The 20982-nt window shown below is 43.6% G+C and overlaps 1 protein-coding gene across 1 annotated transcript; it reads right to left on the bottom strand.

The window, feature by feature from the left end:
* Positions 1–4224: 4224 nt before the first annotated feature.
* LOC112620471 (retinitis pigmentosa 9 protein) lies at positions 4225–19661 on the bottom strand. Its single transcript, XM_025379112.1, has 6 exons — positions 19486–19661; positions 10535–10565; positions 9319–9448; positions 6962–7053; positions 6177–6238; positions 4225–4861 (listed from the first exon to the last, which is right to left on the bottom strand). The coding sequence occupies exons 1-6, from the start codon at positions 19635–19637 to the stop codon at positions 4663–4665; spliced, it is 666 nt and encodes a 221-aa protein (XP_025234897.1). The 5' UTR covers positions 19638–19661; the 3' UTR covers positions 4225–4662.
* Between the last annotated feature and the right edge of the window lie 1321 nt (positions 19662–20982).

Raw genomic sequence — 20982 nt, 5'->3', positions numbered from 1 at the left:
GTAGAGACGGGGTTTCACCATGTTGGTCAGGCTGGTTTTGATCTCCTGACCTCAAGTGATCCACCCACCTTGGCCTCCCGAAGTGTTGGGATTACAGGCATGAGCCAATGTGCCTGGCCAAGACAGGACTGCTTTTAAAGGGAGAGAGGCCAGGCACGGTGGCTCACGCCTGTAATCCCAGCACTTTGGGAGGCCAAGGTGGGTGGATCACTTGAGGTCAGGAGATCAAAACCAGCCTGACCAACATGGTGAAACCCCGTCTCTACTAAAAATACAAAAATTAAGCTGGCGTGGTGGTGCACGCCTCTAATCCCAGTTACTCAGCAAGGCAGGAGAATTGCTTGAACCTGGGAGGTGGAGATTGCAGTGAGCTGAGATCACGCCACTGCATTCCAGCCTGGGTGACAAAGGGAGACTCCGTCTCAAAAAAAATAGAGAAAGCATGGAATTGTGAGCATGTGGAACAAAGGGCCACTTTATAACAAGCCCACTAGAGATAAGTAACCCACTCACAAGATAATAGCACTAAGTCATTTGTTAGGACAGAGCTCTCATGGCATAATCATTTCTTTAAGGCCCCACCTCTTAATATTTTTGCACTAGGAATTAAGTTTCCAACATATGAATTCTGGGAGACATAATCAAACCACAGCATTGACTCATTTGGTAGTATATGTAAGAATTAAAATACGCAATTGCCTTATTATGAAACTATTCTATTGAAATATTTGCACATGTACATGAGATATTTACCCAAGATTTTCTTTTCAGTCTTATTTGTAGGAATGAGAAATAGGAGACAAATGAATTGTGATAAATAGATTAATGGTTAAATGAATCATGGCACATTCAAACTGAGGGATTTTGTAGCCCCCTGAAGCTTGTTGTGAGCAGTAAGATTACCAACATATGTTTATCTGTTATGTGAAACTAACAATTCAAAACCCTTCCTGTTCATCTGTGTTTGCTGACGCATTTTGATCAGGATCTGGAGTGCTGTATTAAAGCATCATAAGTAGACTCTTTCACTTTTTATTCTTGAATGGCTCAGAATTGTGAACTCTTTATGAGCATGTATTTTACAATTTTAAAAGTTTTTTAAATACTGGTGGCAAGATCACAATAGAAAGGAAGAGTTTCAAGACGTGAGTGACATGGGATAAAGGAGGAAGCTCCCCAAGGATCAGATGATGGTGACAGCAGTACCAGTAGCAGCAGGAGCAGGTAACATTCATTTAGAGTTGACATGTGCCACACCCTGCTCTAAATGCTTTATGCATATCAAGTCCCCTTATTCTCATGAGGAGTCTAGGAGGTAGATATGATCAGTCAAGGACATGGAGGCACAGAGAGGTGGAGCAACTCCACAGCTAGCAAGCTGGGATTCAAAGCCAGGCAGTCTGGATGCAGGGCCAGTGCTCCAGCCACTGCCCCCTACTGCTGGCTGATGGTGGGCTCCAGAGCACAGGTGATGGACTGGCCTGAGAGGAGGAGGGAAAGCTCATTAAACTTCTGGATCAGTTTGTTGCTGCATTAACACTTTCCCACAAAAGTAAAAGGTCAAAACCACCACCACTGATTACCTCATGGTGGTACAGGTCAGAACCCTGGGCAGGCTCAAGTGGGCTCTCGACTTTGCATCTCACAAGCCCCAACCCAAGGTGTCAGCAGAGGTGGGCTTCCATCTGGAGGCTCTGGGGAAGAATATGCATCCAGAATCATTGAGGGTGGCAGAATTCAGTTACTTTCGGCTGTAGGACTGACAGCTCCATTTCTTTGCTGGCTGTTAGTGAGGAACCTTTGATGAGAGTCTGCTGCATCCCTCACCATGTGGCCCCTTCAACTTTAAAGCCAGTGATGATGTGTGGAATCTTTCACAGGCTTGGACTGTCTTACTTCCTCTTTGATTATTAGCCATAGACAACTCGAGAGTTCCATATGGTTCTCATGATTTGATTAGGAACACCCAAATGGTCTCCCTCTCCTTGTACTGGTAACATAATCCAGTCACAGGAGTAAAATGCATCCTATTAACAGTACTGAAGATTAGGGGTAGAGATCATGGGCCATTTTAGAATTTTGCCTAACATGCACACCATGATGGTGAGATGGTAGGCTGCATCAGTGAGGGGAGGTCTGAGGGCTGATATTGTCTTCCTGGATAGGAGTAGAAAATGCAGAACCTGAAGGAAATGCCTGAGAATGAAGAAGGTTTAAATAGATGGCTAACAAGCTTTTGGTTTGCTAGTCAGCATTTTGGGGTCAGTTCTCAAATATTTGAGTTTGGAGATGATGAATTTGTGGGGGCATCAATCTACATGGGTATGTGTTTTCCCCGTGCAGTCTGTATATACAATATGCAGAAGTGAAAGATTTTAATTGAAGTTTCTTTTGGGAGAACTGGACAAAAGGATCACAGGTCAGGGGAGATGACAGGCTGAAGTGATATTCCCCAGAATCTAGGCCAGAAACAGACAAGACAGAGAAAACCAGTGAGAGAGAAGGGATAGCAATTCACTTGCAAGGGCTGCAGGGGTGGATGGCTGGATTCCAGTTAAAGCAGGAAGTGGAAGAAGGCTTCAGTAAGAGGGTAGAGATCTAGAGCACAGGTTCTCCAAGTGGGGTTCCTGAACCAACAGTGTCAGCATCACTTGTTAGCAAGGTAGATTCCCAGATTCACCCCAGACCTAGGAAATGGAAAATTCTGGTAGTTTTTGAGTGGAGCACAGGAATCTGCATCTTTAGTTGATCTGGATGCCTCAAAGGCTTGAGAATTATCGATGCAGCATCTCTCATGTGTAAGAATGCTTTTATCATGAATGGGATTGCGGAGGGACAGTAGCCAGTTCCTGGAAGAAGAGGACCGGCTGTACCTGGGTGGGAAATGCTGAGCATATGGCAGAGGACAGATGGCCTGTGTTCTGCATGACAAGGATAAGTGTAAGGCAAGGCTGAATCCACTGGCCTTACAGTTTTCATAAATAATAAGTCCTGGCCATCCCATTCTTGATTGTGTGAAAACCCATTCAGGTTGTATTCCAAAGTCAAGAATAGTAGCACTGACTGCTGAGAGCTGGAGAAGGGTCAGTCTGGGCCTGGCTTGGCTGCTCCTTAAAAAGGAGGGAATCCAAACCCCAGGAAAAGTAGCAAAAAATGGGAGTGAGTTTCTGGGACCCTGACTGAGTGCCTAAAGCATCAAGAGTCCAGTGTTCGCCACAGAGGAACACACTTGCCTATGAGCAAGATCCAGCTTCACTTTGGCTCAGCAAACAATAGATTGACACACCCTGGCCTCCTGAGATGCTTCTACTGTGGCCTAGTCTCAGCTACAAGGGCACAGGTGGGCTGTGGTCAGGCAACAGGAAGAGAAAGAAAGGGAGAGAGATTTTGGGATGTGGGTACCTGACCCAGTATGGAAATCCCTGTATATTCCTAAACTTTTTCTTAGTCACTCTGTGAAAATTGTGGGACTTTGGTAGTAGAAAGCAAGTGAAGTAGAATGCAGCCATACAAGGTTTTTCATTGTTTTAAGAACTCCGTAGCCCCCAATCAACAAATCATGTCAGGTAAATATAAATGTACAATTCTGATACGGCAGTAAAGCCAAATATACTCGATATATAAAAACAGTGGGCCCACCCTATCAGCAAGTTCTACATTTGTGAATTCATCAAACTACAGATAGAAAATATTCAAAAAAATAAATGGATGGTTCTGTCTCTATGGAACATGCACAGACTCTCTCTTGCCATTATTCCCTAAATAATACATTATAACAACTGTTTACATTGTATTAGGTGTTATAAGTAATCTACAGATGAATTACAGTATATGGGAAGATGTATGTAGGCAATAGGCAAATAGCACGCCATTTAATGTAAGGGACTTAGGCATCCACAGATTTTGGTATCTATGAGGGATTGAGGGAGTTGGTCCTGGATCCAACCCTCCTCAGCTACTGACCACTGCAAGGTTCATACTTCTAAGTTTAAAATGCAACTATGTGTGAGTGCATGTGGATAGCATTTGTGTAAGAAAAGCCCTGTACTTGCTTGTGATATATAAAATATTCACAAGAAACTAGTACCACTGGTAGACATTGGGGAAAGTAAGTGGAGTAGAAAGGAAGAAAGAAGAGTTTTCATGATTACATTTTATGTACTTTTTAAATTTGTATTATGTATTATTTATACTTATATATTATTAATAAATAAATATATTCCATTTAAAAAATAAATAATGAGCTTTTATTATTCTTAACAACAGAGAAGACTCCAGCCTGATATCTATAGGACCTGAGTCCACACTGTGGAGGGCACAAGCTGTGGGAGGGCATGGAAGACACACCTCAGAGACTCCCCCAGTCCTGCCACCCTGCGGGAGACATTTCAAAGGAATCATAAACTCATGTGACCAGCAGGGAGGACAACACCAAAGAAACTTTTCCTACCTAAAATCAGCGGCTGTCCAGAGCTAGCACCTGGAAGGAGACACTCCCTCTCCTGGAGTCACATCTTCACTGGAAGGCAGGTGGGAGCTCACTGCTGTGACCCACGTATCCTCCTGTCTCTGCATCTCTATCCTGCTACTTTCTCTGACTGCATCTTCCTCTGTTCCTTGGTCAGTGTGTGAGAAGAGAACGTTGAACAAGTCACATCCTTGTCACTCTGAGTCAGAACTCTCATTTGACTTGGAAGATTTGTGCTTCCGTTTTTTCTTCTTTTTCTTTTCTTTTTTCCTTTTCTTATGCTTTTCTTTCTTCTTCTTTTTCTTGTGTTTCTCTTTACCTTCAGAGGAACTGGAGCTGCTCCCATCTTCATCTGAGGTAGAATCCTCCAGTAACTGTTTTAACTGCTGTATCCTAAACATTCAAAATTGATCAAAGAACAGTGAGTTTTAGCTTTAACTTATACAGTTTCTTAGATAAATATGTCATTCAGCACTTTGGGAGGCCGAGACGGGTGGATCACGAGTTCAGGAGATCGAGACCATCCTGGCTAACACGGTGAAACCCCGTCTCTACTAAAATACAAAAAAAATTAGCCGGGCAAGGTGGCGGGCGCCTGTACTCCCAGCTACTCGGGAGGCTGAGGCAGGAGAATGGCGTGAACCCGGGAGGCGGGGCTTGCAGTGAGCTGAGATCCGGCCACTGCACCCCAGCCTGGGCAACAGAGCCAGACTCCGTCTCAAAAAAAAAAAAAAAGCAGTATAGGAGGAAGATGAATAACCATGTCACAAAGACAGTATTTTTCTTTTTACCTGTTTTCTCCATTCTTCTCCACTGAATGCCTACTTTACGTGACTGTAACCAATGTACAAGCCATTTTGTATTTTTATTGTCCTAGACATTTCTCCTGTCTCCACAGTCCTTACAATTGTAATTTCTAACAGACGCATACTTTACTAAACCATTCCCCTACTGCTCAATTTCTTAATCTACATCTTTAACAGTTATCATGCCACCAATTTGAAAAAACCCTCCAATTTTTTCCACCTTTCTCTAATCATGTCTAATTTTTTTTTTTTTTTAGAGATAGGGTCTTCCTCTGTCACCTAGGCTGGAGTGCAGTGGTACAATCATGGCTCACTGCAGCCTCAACCTCCTGGGGTCAAGTAGATCCTCCCACCTCATCCTCCTGAGTGGCTGGAACTACAGGTGCATGCTGCCATACCTGGCTAATTTTTATTTTTAAATTTTTTTGCAAAGATGGGGTTTTTGCCATATGGTCCAGGCTGGTCTCAAACGCCTAGACTTCAGTGATCTGCTGGCCTCGACCTCCCAAAGTGTTAGGATTACAGGTGTGAGCCACTGAGCCTGGCCTAAGTATAATTTTTAAGAAAAGCTCAGATCCCTAAAGACTTTGGAGAAGATAATCTGAATCATATGAAAGTATCAATTGTACTGTACAAGTAGACAGCACAACATGCGTTGCCAACATCAACTGCAGTGGCCAGAGAGCTGGACCAAGCCCATGGCTTTAAGCTAACCCAAGGAGAAGGCTGGCCTGCTCATTCCCAACACTGGCCTTTTCAGCCATGACTCCTGCACTCCACATATTTTCACAATTGAAGTACCATGTTTACTGCACCATTCCTCTAACACTAGAGTGGTTTTCTCCAACTTTATATAATTTTAAAACTTTAAGAGGATATTGTTATCATCAGGATGACCTCACCTTACATCCTTTTCATGTCGTTTATTGTCTCGTATGATGTCATACATGGGATCTTCATGTGCCTTAAGCGTCAGAGAAGGTTAAGGTTTGGTTAGGCTTCATGGACCACAAGTTAAATACAATAAAATGCCTATGTTATGAAAACCAGCTTATTTTTTTTTTTTTTCTGTTTGATGTAGCTGCATGTTCAACATGTTCTAGGTCACATCACTGAAAACTCATTTAGGCTAAAAAAAGGATTTTCCAATTAGAAAAATACAGGAAATGGCTACTCTCAGCACACTCTCTTTGGGGTAGCCCTGCTCTGCAGGAGCAGTCACAGAGCTGTAACACTGCCATCTCAAAACCAAACAAAAGAAAAATACAGGAAATAACTGTCATCTGAAGAAAAAATATACGGACACTTTAATCTTACAATTTAAAGACATGTACTCTTTAAAGACTGGGAAATTAAATCCCTGATTTTAGTTATGAAACATGGCTTTTTACATAGTAAATTTTAAAAAGGGGGGTTGAATAGATAACAATGTCTGTTTCAGGAAAAAAACAATCACTCTTCCAAGTTATAAGCAAAGACCACTTTAATAAGAATTCCTTTTTTTGTTGAAGAGCTAATTTGTCATACAAATGTAATTTAATAAGCATGTAGTTAGCATCACACACTTTGGTCAAAGGGCTTCTGGGAATGTATTTTATGTGAACGTTCAGTTCACTGGTGACTTTCTGCTTCACTGATTTTCACTATTTCTGATAAATGTAAATTGACACTCTGGGACTTTACTTACCACTCTGAACTGCTCTAACTTTTGGTTGCCTTTGATAAAGAAAGGGCATTCTTTGTCGCCCGTTCGGTGACCATACCGTTTGCAACGCCAACCTAAAAACAGAAAGAATTATTTCTTTTTTTTTTTTTTTTTGAGACGGAGTCTCGCTCTGTCGCCCAGGCTGGAGTGCAGTGGCCGGATCTCAGCTCACTGCAAGCTCCACCCTCCCGGGTTCACGCCATTCTCCTGCCTCAGCCTCCCGAGTAGCTGGGACTACAGACGCCCGCCACCTCGCCCGGCTAGTTTTTTGTATTTTTTAGTAGAGACGGGGTTTCACCGTGTTAGCCAGGATGGTCTCGATCTCCTGACCTTGTGATCCGCCCGTCTCGGCCTCCCAAAGTGCTGGGATTACAGGCTTGAGCCACCGCGCCCGGCCAGAAAGAATTATTTCTGTAAGATAACACAGTTTCACCTACTCAAGATAAAGAATCAGCAGAATATATTCAAGTTTTTCTTCATTAAACTCCAACTCTAAAACAAAATATAATTATGGACAAGCCATGTAAGATCCCAGAAACAGAGGTAAACTAATTGCTTTCCCAAGCATTCTTGAGTCTTATACCTTTAGGAATAATAATCTATCACCAAGTATTTATGAAGCAATCCAATGGAAAATTACTTCAAAAGGTAAGTTTTTTTTTTTTTTTGAGATAGAGTCCTGCTCTGTCACTCAGGCTGGAGTCCAGTGGCGTGATCTCGGCTCACTGCAACCTCTGCCTCCTGGGTTCAAGATGTTCTTCTGTCTCAGCCTCCTGGGTAGCTGGGATTTCAGGTGCGCACCACCACACCCGGCTAATTTTTGTATTTTTAGTAGAGACGGGGTTTTGTCATGTTGCCCAGGCTGGTCTTGAACTCCTCACCTCAGGTGATCCGCCCACCTTGGCCTCCCAAAGTGCTGGGATTACAGGCGTGACCAACCACGCCCAGCCCAAAAGGTACATTTTTTTTAAAGTGTGTCTCAGTATATTTTTCAGAGTAAATATTTTCATAAAGTATCTCTGCTTCTCATTTACTATTTTAGACACTATAAAAGCTTCTTTCTCAGGTTGAGTCTGTTCAAAGCTCTCACTTATTATAAGTAAACAAAATCACAAGTCCTCTTAGAATATTAACGCTGACTGGACACAGTGGCTCATACCTGTAATCCTAGCACTTTGGGAGGCAGTGGCGAGCAGATTGCTTGAGGCCAGGACTTCGAGACTAGCTTAGGCAACATGGTGAAACCCTATCTCTACAAAAATACAAAAAAATTAGCTGAGCCTGGTGGCGCACACCTGTAGTCCCAGCTATCTCGGAGGCTGAGGTGGGATCACCTGATTCTGGGAGGCTGAGGCTGCAGAAAGCTGTGATCGCACCACTGTACTCCAGCCCGGGTGACAGATTGAGACCCTGTTTCCCTGACCCTGGTAGAAGGTTGTTTAATGTCTGGAAGAGGTAAAACAGAGGGTCTCTGACCAGGGAGAACAGGGAGACATCAGGTAGGTCTGAAGGAAGCTGCTACAGTGCCACAAAGGGTCACACGAATGAATGAAAAGCAGATGGACCCATTTCCAGACTCCTTCCACTCGGCTCCCAGAACACTCATAGCATGGCTTTCCCTCCACGTGGGAGCCTTCTCTGGGAAAATATAATCCACCCAAAGAAGAAAAACTGATAGATAATGAATTCTGAGGCATGTTATCTGTGCTCTTAACAAATGATGAAGCAATGAAGCATTCCTATCAAAATTCTTAAGGAAACTGATTTTTAAATTAGAATTCAATATCCTGGTAAAGTTAAAAATCTGTCAAAGACAATTCCAGAGAAGTAAAGGTCTTGACATTTTTATCTCCTATAAATCCATTTTGAAGGTAACTGCCATAGGATTTGTTATACCATAAGGAGAGAATATAATAATAAAGAAGACTCAAGACACAGGAAAATGGGTGATCCAGCATAGGAGAGAGGCTAAGGGAACTTGCAGAAAGATAGTGTCTTAGTCAGCTCGGGCTGACATAACAAAATGCCATACACTGAGTGGCCTAAACAACAGAAGAAACTGGTTTTCTCATTCATTCTGTAGGTTGGAAATCTGAGATCAGGGTCCCAGCAAGGTGGGTTTGTGGTGAGAGCTTTCTTCCTGGCTTAAGATGACAGACCTCTTTCTTTGTCTTCACATGGCATGGGGTTAGGGGGTGGGGTGGATGCTTCCTCATCTAGAAGATGGAGAACATGCCGTGGCTATAAGAGGGCTGTGATGAGAACAAGTTAAATAAAAGAAGTAAACACCCTTTGCGGCGTGTAAGTTGCATGGATTAGGGAAACTCTCCCACACTCACACTGCATCACTTTGACTTCTTTCCCCAGTGGCATCCAAAGTCCTTTAGTTGGTGCATGAGCCAGAAATTCCCTGGCGTGTTCATTGCCTGGTACATCTGGTATGCAATCTTCTGGCTTAGTCTCATCTTCCTAAAAAAGGGAACAGGTATAAACAGCATGGCAAGACAGTGCTGGATTCTCTCCTGCTCCCCTTGGAGCCACCCTCACCTGGCTTTTTCCTGGGCTTCTGGTGCCAACAATATCTTAGTTACCCCTCAAAACTAGAAAAAAAGACAAGTTACACCTGATTGAAAAAACAAGAAACAAATGTACCAAAATAATTATACCAAAAACAATGTAGCTGTTCTTAGAGAAAAGTTACTGGTGAAGCAGAAAAATCTGTCCTTATATAGCAATGAGTGGTGAGCTCCAAATTAGATTTCAGATTAAAAACAAAAAAGTTTCACTACCTCAAAATGTAGAATTAAAGTAAACCAGACTTCCTGGAATAATAGAAATGGCCTGTTAAAGCTTATTATACCCTGAAGGCCCTGTCATATTTTATAGTCACATGCATGCTGTATCTCTGATGTGCATTTTTGCCACTCAATAACTGCATTTACAATTAATGTGTTTTTAAACTTGGATTTTTTTCAAGTTTCTATGAATATTAAATTTACAATAGACTAATGTTTTTAAAAAATATTTCTTCATTGAGAGTTATGAAACAGCAAGTTTTCTTTGCTGTGGCCTGCCACTCTAAGTCTCCCTCGTGCGCACACACCCTGGTGCTGTGGCCAGGGAGCTGCAGGAGGGATGCCTGCACCGGGGAGCGGGACTGGATGAGCTGTCGGGTCTCCTCAGAGTTTACTCCTCTCTGAGCTGCTGAGCTCAAGAAACTGGCACAGGATGGACCAAGGGGCTGAGCTGGGTGAGGCCGACAAGGAAAAGGAGCGTAGAGATGCCGTCCCCAGCAAGAGAGAAGAGGGGCAAGACCAAGGAATCCACGTGGGCCTGCACTGGTTCTTCAGGGAAGGGAAACATGGCTGATGAAAGTTCTACAAAGGCAGTGCCTTGTGACAAAACTAAAAATTATGACCCCTCAGTCATCTGCAGGAAAGAAATAGGCTTTTGGTAAAAGGAGATTTAAATATCATGCAATCATTTTTCATAACAAGTTACTAAGTCTACAAGTATGTCTAGTGGAATAACCAAGAGTACAAACTTCACACTAACCTTGATAAGCCCAGGAGGAGGTTTTTCATAACTGGAAAACAAAAAACAAAACCATCAACCATGTTAATGTAAACATAACACATCAAGTTACTGCAAAAAAGGGGCTGTAGGATTTTTAATCAGAGATTTTAGCAACAATAAGCTTTTATTGCTGATTTGCAGACAAGCAATCACCTGAGAAGAGTGGAACGCTTCTCCTCCCTGTGCTCAGTGGCACCTGCCATCTGAGACTGGCCAGGCCTTCCTTATTTCCATCCAGGGACTGAACCCAGAGGAGACCCAGAATGCTGAGCATGCAAGTCTCCAGATGGGACAGGCAGCGAGATGGGAAGGAAATTCTGAAGGCGAGTTGTTTGTGCACTCAAAGAGCAACTCTCGGGCTCCTAAAGCGATTTGTACCTCCTCCCAGAAGAGTAATCTGCAAATATTTTTAGCTCAGGTCTGTCCCTTGACCCTTTAAACCTTTAGGGAAGTACTTTTTTTTTCCGAGATAGGGTCTTGTTGTGTTGCCTAGGCTGGTCTCAAACCCCTGACCTCAAGCAATCCTCCCACCTCAGCCTCCTGAGTAGCTGGGACTACAGTCGTGTACCATGGCACCATGACACCTGGCTCTCTCATTTTAATACTTCAGAATAACTGCAACATACAGAAACACTTAATGATTTAATGTTTTCTTCATTCGGACTCTTGTCTTATGCATAGTTTAAGGGACCCTTTAGAAGACAATGAGTATTGGAAAAGGGAGTCAAGAATAGACTAAGGGAAAAGTGAAATAATTTTCATTGGGTCGGGCATGGTGGCTCGCGCCTGTAATCCCAGCACTTTGGGAGGCTGAGGCAGGCAGATCTCTTGAGGTCAGGATTTCGAGACCAGCCTGGCCAACATGGTGGAACCCTGTCTCTACTAAAAATACAAAAATTAGCTGAGTGTGGTGGCAGGCGCCTGTAATCACAGCTACTCAGGAAGCTGAGGCAGAAGAACCTGGGAGGCAGAAGTTGCGGTGAGCTGAGATCACACCATTGCACTCCAGCCTGGGAGATAGAGTGAGACTCTGTCTTTAAAAAAAAAAAAAAAAAATTTCATTCTCCCCTTCTATAAGATGTAGGAGAAAGTAACTTGATGGACAATGAATGAGAAATACTACTAATCCCGGATCTGTTCCCTGAAGATTAAATAGTAAACAACTGTGTATTAACACGATTAGCTTTTTAAGTGTGGTACAGTGCTTTCCCAAAGTAGATGCTTAAAATATTTCTAACAAAAATCTGTGGCATGACATAGGCCTAACAGAGCACAAACCATGGAAATCTGCACAACTTGTGAAGATGATATAGTTTATCTGTAGCCATTCATTAGAAGCATTAATGCTACACCTTATGCATAGAGACTAGAAGGAGCTTGACAGTAAAGTCTATAAATCCAAAAATCCAGTAAATGAATCCTTTTGAGCCACAAGCATTATGCAAAAAATATATGGCCAATCAAACTGAGATCCAAATTCTGAAAAAAAAAGTAACTCTTGTCAAGATGAAAATGAGTGTGATGCAATTGCACATCTGGAAATATTATCAGCAATGGCATTCCCGGGGTCCATTTTACAAGTGTTTTCACAAGTTTAAAGAAGGGTGGTTCATGCTGTTTCCTAGGGCTGAACAATTAATTAATGTAGTATACTCAAAAAGATATTTCTCAAAGTTGTATTTAACTACTAAATACAGATTAGAAAACTGAAGTATGTTTATGTGCAGTTTCGGTTCTACAGTGTGACAGTTAAGAGGTACGCATTTATCTCTGCAGTCACTGTCACCCAAGCTGGAGTGCAGTGGCGCGATCACAGCTCACTGCAGCCTCGAGCTCCTGGGTTCAAGCAATCCTCCTGTCTTGGCTTCCCAAAGTACTGGGATTGTATACATGAGCCACTGTGTCCAGCTGCAGTTAATTCTTAAGATAAAAAGAAAAAAGTTGATCGAGGTGCATTATTTTGTGCCATCTGAAAAGCCTTACTTAGTCATTCGCACTGTACTAACTTTCTCTGAGTAGGAAGAAGACTAGTTATATCTGAGGGGAGACACGCCGTCTTCTCAAGTGTGTGTAGAGTAAGAAATCTTTTGTTAAGTGTTTCAAATTACTCTTTCTGTTGACTGTTGAGATGGGTTTTCTTTGAGAAGAGTCCCTAATGCAAGTGTACTCCATTCCACACAGCTGTTCCTGCAGCTGCATCCAAGGGACTGTGTGGCAGAAGTGAAACTGCCACATACACCCAGAAGGTCCACTCTGTTATGCCTGGCAGCCCAGGAGCTACTGAGTGACAGAGAGTGTTGGAGCAGGTGGAAGTCTCCGATGCCCTCAGGGGCCTGGCAGGCAGGGTCACTGAGGGAAAACTGTGGTGGAGACTCAAAGACTCCATCACATCAGGGATGAAAAGATTTGAATTCAATTTATAAAACAGCACTGTGGGGCTTCCCATTTAACATGGCCAACTGACCAACATGCTTATCTGTCTCCTTCCCCACACGCTTTAAAAATGACAGTGAAAAAATAAAAAGGCCATAAAGATATCCCAAAAGCAGGCAACATCAGAGGAAGTTTTCAACAAATTTGGGAAAGTGGAAACCGCAATGGACTTCTTGGGGTGGAGGCAGTAACAGTTTTCAGAAGATGCAGCTTCCTTCCTACAGCCAGGAGGCTGCCTGCCCAACACTTGAAGGAGCCTGCAGGGTTAGCCTCCTCAACTCAGCAACACTGGCAGCCAGGCAGAGATCCCTGGCCCCCAGGCAGAGGACTCAAGACCCTTCTCTAGAGGAACTTAGCCCCAGAAAAAAATCTCCAACTACTGACATATGGAAGTCTCTTGATAAAAAGGGTACCCTGTAGCATGAGCGCTCTATCATGAAGCTATTTGATCAACAAACAACACCTCTCTTTTTTCTCTCCCCCACACAGCTGCCGTTGACAAGAGCTGTATAGCACCTACTCTTAAATGAGTTGAGGCCAGAGCAGTGGCTCATGTCTGTAATCCCAGCACTTTGGGAGGCTGAAGTGAGAGGATTCATTGAAGCCAGGAGTTCGAGACCAGCCTGGGCAACATAGTAAGATTCCATCTCTAAAAAAAAGTGTAAAAAAACTAGTTAGGTGTCCTGGTGTGCACCTGCAGTCCCAGCTACTCTGCAGGCTGATTCAGGGGGGATAACTTGAGCCCAGGAAGTCGAGGCTGCAGTGAGTTATGATCATGCCATTGTGCTCCAGCCTGGGTGACAGAACGAGACCTTGTCTCTAAAAAACACAAAACAAAACAAAATATGGTTCAGATTCTAGGATACTCAGACAGTACAGAAAGAAAAAAAATTACTAAATGGAAGACAGAAATCAAAAGAAAAGGCAAACAAGAAATAGAGGCAATGTAGGGAACAAAAGACAACAAAAAAGAAAAACGAGTGAGTATCCTCATAGATGAGTGAAGATATTTCACTTATGAAACAAGAACAGGATGCTATAAAAAACAACTTACAGAATGAGAAAAAGCTTTTTGATTTAGAAATATAACAATTAAAAAATATGTTTAGTAGAAAAAACATACATCTACAAAGTACAATGAAAATACAAACAGAAGAGACAGAGCAACAGAAAATCAACAGAAGGAAAAAACAAAATTGAGGAGAGGAAATAAGACAGAAATTTATGTATGTGGTTAATGCATTTATGACATGTCAAGAAAAAAACGGTCAACTGCACTGGGGAACAACACACACTGGGGCCTACTTGAGGGTAGAGGGTAAGCATCAGAAAAAATAACTATTGGGTACTAGGCTTAGTACCTGGGTGATGAAATAAATATAATAAACCTACACAGGTACCCCTGAACCTAAAATAAAAGTTAAAAAGAAAAGTCAATTGGAAAAGACTGACATCATGAAACTTCAGGATGGCGGCAATAAATAGTTTCTTAACGTTTAAGGGTGAGGTGAACTTGAATAGGTAACATAAAAGAAAGGGAGTCAGAATGGCATCAAACTCCTTAGCAGTTTTGGAAGCTAAAAGATAGTGATGTACTATCGCCAAAACTGAGTGAAAATTGTTGTTACTATTTTCCTCCTGCCTCAGCCTCCCGAGTAGCTGGGACTACAGGTCCATATCATTGTGCCTGGCTAATTTTTAAATTTTCTGTAGAGACAGGGTCTCACATTATTGCCCAGGCTGGTCTTGAAGTCTTGGCTTCAAATGATCCTCCTTCCTTGGCCTCCCAAAGTGTTGGGATTACAGGTGAGAGCCACCACGCCCAGCCCCCAAATCATTTTTGACCTATAATTTTATACCTAGTCAAATTATGTACCAAGTTTTAGGATAGAATAAAGACATCTTCAGATATGCAAGGTATCAAAAGATTTACCTCCAATGCACTCTTTCATAGGAAGCTGCAGAACTGGCTTTGGTAAAATGTGAGAGTAAACATATAAAGAGGAAGACATGGAATCCAGGAATGAGATGCAAGATAGGAGAGTGGGAAAGGATGCTCTAGGACCACTGCTGGACCAGGTCTAAAAAGTAACTATTGTACTGAAGGACAACAGAATGAAGAGTCTAGGTAAAAAATGAACTGATTAATTACCTGATATGTAGTTATATGTGGAAAAAGTACTACTGGGGCTCAGAAAATGATACCCCAAAGTATGGTGCTTTGGCATGCTGAATACTTTGAACTAAATGAGATTAGAGAAGGCCTCAGAAGAAAGTTGCTCTCTGACCTTCCCTTGCCCTCCTGTCTCCTGCCCTTCTTTCTTCCCCAAAGCAGTCAGAGAGGCCAGAATTCCTCTTTTCCGTAAGTGGGCCATAAAAACTAGAACAAGTCTCCCACAAAGCAAGCCAGAAGACCTACAAATAACTTTAATATATTTTTTTAAAAGGATAAAATCTCAGTGGAACTTTTTTTTTTAATATTTAAAACAATAATAATAAGCTCCTACAAATATTACCCTAACATTTCCTTGCCTTTCTGCATCGGAGCTGGCCATAAAAAAATTAGCTGACCTACCTTGTTCGATAGATCAGGACCCCTCGTTCCAGAAAGGGTCCTGCCCCATACCTGGGAGGAAGTAATCGTACACAGAGGCCTGAAAAATCTGAATAGACAGGCCTTGCTGGGCTTTTCCCTATTACCACTGTATTATACCCTTTTTTGTCCAATTATATTTCTATACTGCTATACATTCTTCATCCAAACTAAGCATAAAAATAGTTTCCTCTGGGTCTCTGGGGCTTCCTTTCTCAACGTTCCCATGCCACATAAAACTGTGATTAAATACATTTGTTATGCTTTTCTCTTGTTGACCTATCTTTTGTTATAGGAGTATCCGCTGTGACTCCTATGATAGGTAAGGAAAGATAACTTTTCACCTTTATGGTACTCAGATTTTGGAGACGTTGGGGGAAAAACAGCAGTAGAAAATTAAGCAAGTGAAAAACAGACTCTTACTAACTACTTAAAAGTTAACAATAGGCCGGGCGCGGTGGCTCAAGCCTGTAATCCCAGCACTTTGGGAGGCCGAGGCGGGTGGATCACGAGGTCAGGAGATCGAGACCATCCTGGCTAACATGGTGAAACCCCGTCTCTACAAAAAATACAAAAAACTAGCCGGGCGTGGTGGCGGGCGCCTGTAGTCCCAGCTACTCGGAGGCTGAGGCGGGAGAATGGCGTGAACCCGGGAGGTGGAGCTTGCAGTGAGCCGAGATCGCGCCACTGCACTCCAGCCTGGGCGACAGAGCGAGACTCCGTCTCAAAAAAAAAAAGTTAACAATAGTATAGAAAGCAAAATAAATCAGAGAACACTACTTGGCTCAAAAGTGAGTAATAATTCATAGTTATATTACTGTATTTTTTGTTTGCTTTTGCTTTTGAGACAGGATATCACTCTGTCGCCCAGGCTGGAATGCAGTGGCGCAACCAGGGCTCACTGCAGCCTCAACCCCCCAGGCTCAAGCAGATCTTCCCACTTCAGCCTCCCAAGTAGCCGGAACCACAGGCATGTACCACCACACCTGGTTAATTTATTTTCTTTTCTTTTTTGCAGAGATAAGGTCTATAAATGTTGCCCAGGCTGGTCTAGAACTTCTGGCCTCAAGCAGTCTTCCCACCTCTACCTCCCAAGGTGGTGGGATTACAGGCATGAACCACAGAGCCCAGCCTAGTTATAATAATGTTAATACTAAGCATTTGTTTAGCAAAAACTGCTATGATAGATCTATACTGGAAGATTATAAACAAGAAGGGTAGGTAAAGAACTAAATCCTTACTATGACAAGAAGTTAATGGTATGTCTAAGATGTTGAATTGATGTAAACAGTATAAATATGCAATTTAGGAATATACAGTTGGTGGGCGCAGTGGCTCATGCCTGTAATCGCAGCACTTTGGGAGGCTGAGGTGGGCAGATCACTATGTCAAGAGATCGAGACTATCCTGGCTAACACAGTGAATCTCCATCTCTACTAAAAATACAAAAATTAGCTGGGCATGTGATGTGCGCCTGTAGTCCCAGGTACTTGGGAACCTGAGGCAGGAGAATCACTTGACTCCAAGAAGTGGAGGCTGCAGTGAGCCAAGACTGCACCACTGCACTCCAGCCTGGGCGACAGAGCGAGACTGTGTCTCAAAAATAAAAATAAAAGTGAAAAATTAAAAATAAATATGCAGTTAAATCCCAGAAGTAAAACCTAAAAGTTTACACAGAGAAGCCTGGTTTGGGAGGGGGAAGAGGGACACAGGGAATATGAGTGGTTACTGAGGAGTCGGGCAGCCTATTGCTATTTTTTGTTAGCATTTTTAGTACTATTTTAATTTTAAAACTACATATTACTCTGGTATAAATACAATTTAAAGTTCAAACAAGATTCTGAGCTAGCCAAAGCAAATCTCTCAACAGCTCATTCAGTTTTAAATCTCAGAAACTGGAAAAATCCCACCAGTCAATCAGACACCTGAGTTCAGCTCTAGATTTGCTGGTTAGCTGGTCAATGTATGCTTGATCACATGACTTAACCACTGTTCCTCCATTTTTTCATCTATAAAAGTAGGTTATAATCTCTCACATCTGTGAAAAAGCTCTCTGAGCTACAAATAAGTGGAATTAACCATCCTCTAGCATCCTATAGCTAAATACATTGAGGGCTGGGCAGGGCCAGGCATTCTGGTGCTTATGCTAGGGGAAGACCTTTGAACACCTGACTTCCCTGGGAGACCACGAGCGCCACATAGTGACTTGAAAGGGTCAGGACTGCCCTGTAGCGTGGATGCGCACAATGCAGAGTCTCTATCCTGCAACCCCTGCCCTGCTAAGGGGAAAAGTTCAGAGCGGGCAACGCTGGAAAAAGAGCAGGCCAGGTCCCAACATAGGAATTTATCTCACATCAAAACTCCTAGAAGGTTAATTATAAAGGATTTTAACTCTTTGAGGATCTTTCCTTATACGAATTATGTTTTTAAAAAAGTAGACAAATTAAACTTTACTTGAGCAAAAAACTGTTTTCAAAGCGGGCACCCCCAGAACCAGAATAGGTCCAGAGCAACTCTGAGGCTGCCACCTGGTGGGATAACATTTATGGACAGGAAAAGGAAAGTGATGTACAGAAAAGCAAAGTGAGGTAGAGAAATAGCTGGATTCCATACAGCCTGGCGTCTGCCTTATTTGAACAGGGTTTCAAAGGTTGACCACCTGTGACGGCCTGAAAATCAGCTGCTATGACGGTATGAGACTCAGGTACTTGTAACAGTAGGTTACAGTCTGTTTACACATCCACTTAGGTTACAGTTCACTAAGTATAGAGAAACTTTTAGGCTATACTTAAAATATTCAAGGAGGCAGCTTTAGGCTGTACTTAATTTAACACCTACTTAGCATAGGTAACTAGGAGTGCCTAAAACAGAAACGAATTCTTGAATAATTGAGTGAATGCCACACTCAGAAAAGGTTGTTTTAGGCAGCTAACTATAGAATCACGGACAAGAACTGAAAGAGTTGCTGACTGAACTTTCCACCCCAGGTTTGTGTTAGAATTTAGGAAAAGCCACCCTGATAAATGACTGCAAACGACAAGAATACACCATCCTCAAACATGCCACTCCGGCATATTGATGACTGAGCTATAAGTAACAGAATCAAACAACACAGGATAACTTATTCAGCTACTCCTCAACTGCCTAAAATAAAGTATGACTCTGCTTTTTTCCCTTTTGTTCTTATTATTTTTCGACTCTTCCTGTTGTAAAGAGAAATTTACACCTATAAAGGAAATTTTCTGTAGTAAATGTTTCTGTATCAGGAAGAGAGCTGCTTGGAGGCAACTTTTATCGCCCGAGGGCCTCATCGGGATAACAAAGCAACCTTTATTCACCATACATTTCCCCCCTCACCCTTCCATAACGTCTGCACCACGCCCCAAAAGGCCCACGCCCCTATTCCCTGGCCCTTCTTTCAGTCTCCCACTTTTGTGGTCCTCCAGTGCATGGGTACATAATCAAAACAGTTTTTCTCCTGTTAATCTGTCTTATAACAATTTAATTTGTGGTCCAGCTGAAGAACTTAGAAAGGTAGAGGGAAGCCATATTTCCCTCCCCTACATTTGAATCTTCTTTATACCACACTCTCCCGGGTCATCTGGACTGTCCTGGAACTCCGTGGAGCTAGGCAAGCGCAGGGCCTCCCAAGTCAGATTCTGCTCGGTGCCTAGCGGCAGTTGGCTCCCTGAACGCCCCTCGCTCCCCATCAGGAGGACGGACTTGAAGTCCTTGACCGCGGCGCCCGACATCGGTCGCCCGCACTAGGCTCCTGCCGAGCCCGGCCCCCGTGCCTGCTCGGGGGGGCTCGGAGGACCCGGCTTAGCGCCCACCACCGCGTCCCGCGCCCCCGGCCCCAGGTTTCAGAAGACTGGCCGCGCGCGGACCGCAGCTCGGGACTCACAAGGACTCCAGGTGCTTGAGCTGCTGCAGCTGCTGCGCGTCGTGCCGCCGCCGCTTCTGCTCCCGACGTCGCTGCAGCTCCTGCTCCGGCGGCTCACGCGGCCGCCGCGCGCCCCTAGCCCCCGCGTCCTCGCGCCCCGGCCGGGACGACATCTCGGCCCCCGCAGCGCGGCGCGGGCAACCCCTCCGGCGCGGCTGCGGCGGCGGCGGCGGCGGCCAAGAGAGCACTTCCTTCGCGCGGCAGTCGGGCGGCTCCGCAGCGCCCCCTCCCGCCGCCGCCCCGCAACTCACCTCAGCGGCCGCGAAGTCCCAGCCTTGGCCGCCAGATCCCCGCCTCCCCGCGCCTGGCCCCAGCACGGCGGCCCAGCCACCAGACCTGCTGCTGCCGGTGGGCGGGGAGCTCCGCCTAGCTGGAGCGGAAGCGGGGCGAGGCGCTGGTTGGGACCCTGGGTGAGCTTCCCCGAGCCTGGGGGTTCCCGCCTGGCCACGCCCACCTCAGGTATACTAACAACAGTCACGTAGGGATGAGCAGATGAACTGTATTCATAAAAAAAAGTTCAAATTAGCCAGGCGTGGTGGCGGGCGCCTGTAGTCCCAGTTACTTGGGTGGCTGAGGCAGGAGAATTGCTTGAACCAGGGAGGCGGAGGTTGCAGTGAGCCGAGATCGTGCCCCTGCACTCCGGTCTGGGCGAAAAAGCGAGACTGTCTCTCAGAAAAAAAAAAAAAAAGTTCAAAAAGTGAAATGTATGAACATATCACTGTTTGGTAATTGTGTGCACCCAGCTTTATAACTGCAGTTATCTGAAATACCGTGAGAGACAACCTAAGTCTTTTGACAGGTGATGTCACCACTGTACCAGTCACCCAAAGAGCCAAGATCTTGAGAAATTTCATCTTTCACAAATGCAGATGTATAAAAAAGACTTTTCTTTATTTATTGAGGAAGTTTCTACATTTTTACATACATGTATAATGCTTATATACACAGTCGCCATTGTAATAATGAGCTTTGAATCATCTTTGCAAAAAATGCCTAAAACAAATGAGAACTCTCTAAAAGTCTTTATACAGTTGATGCCTCCAGTATTAGAAATGAGGTTAAGATATAATACATAGCATAGTGAATTGTGAAACATAATGCTGACAGTTTAAAAAATGAAGAAGCTAAAAGAGAAAACAGAAAAACAAAAGCAAACTCAAAAGAAAATTCAACATAGAAAATGTGTATTGCAGGGATAGATGATGGGCAATTGCATGGAGATTGTCCACATGAACTGCCCAACTTTTATGATGATTAACATATTTTGAAGTCTTGCATCATGATGAATAGCTTTTTTTTTTTTCTTTTAGGACATGGCTGTCCTCGATAATATATTCTCATTAATTTTCTATGTGATACTGCTTTTTCCAAAATTCGTTTTCTTTAACTTTTTAAACTTCTTTATTTTGTAGAGACGGGGTCTCACTATGCTGCTTAGGCTGGTCTTGGGCTCCTGGC

Source organism: Theropithecus gelada, chromosome 3 (assembly GCF_003255815.1).
Source record: "Theropithecus gelada isolate Dixy chromosome 3, Tgel_1.0, whole genome shotgun sequence".
Taxonomy (NCBI): Eukaryota; Metazoa; Chordata; class Mammalia; order Primates; family Cercopithecidae; genus Theropithecus; species Theropithecus gelada.
Note: the sequence above shows the minus strand (reverse complement) of the source record. Positions and strands in the feature narration are given on the sequence as shown.

Bases quoted from the DNA above. Each gene is read 5' to 3' on its own strand.
- LOC112620471 (XM_025379112.1), bottom strand. From the start codon at position 19,637: ATGTCGTCCCGGCCGGGGCGCGAGGACGCGGGGGCTAGGGGCGCGCGG. The intron at 10,566-19,485 runs GTGAGTCCCGAG...TTTGTTTTCCAG, and splicing joins CTCAAGCACCTGGAGTCCTT to TTATGAAAAACCTCCTCCTG. The intron at 4,862-6,176 runs GTGAGGTCATCC...TTGAATGTTTAG, and splicing joins CGACATGAAAAGGATGTAAG to GATACAGCAGTTAAAACAGT.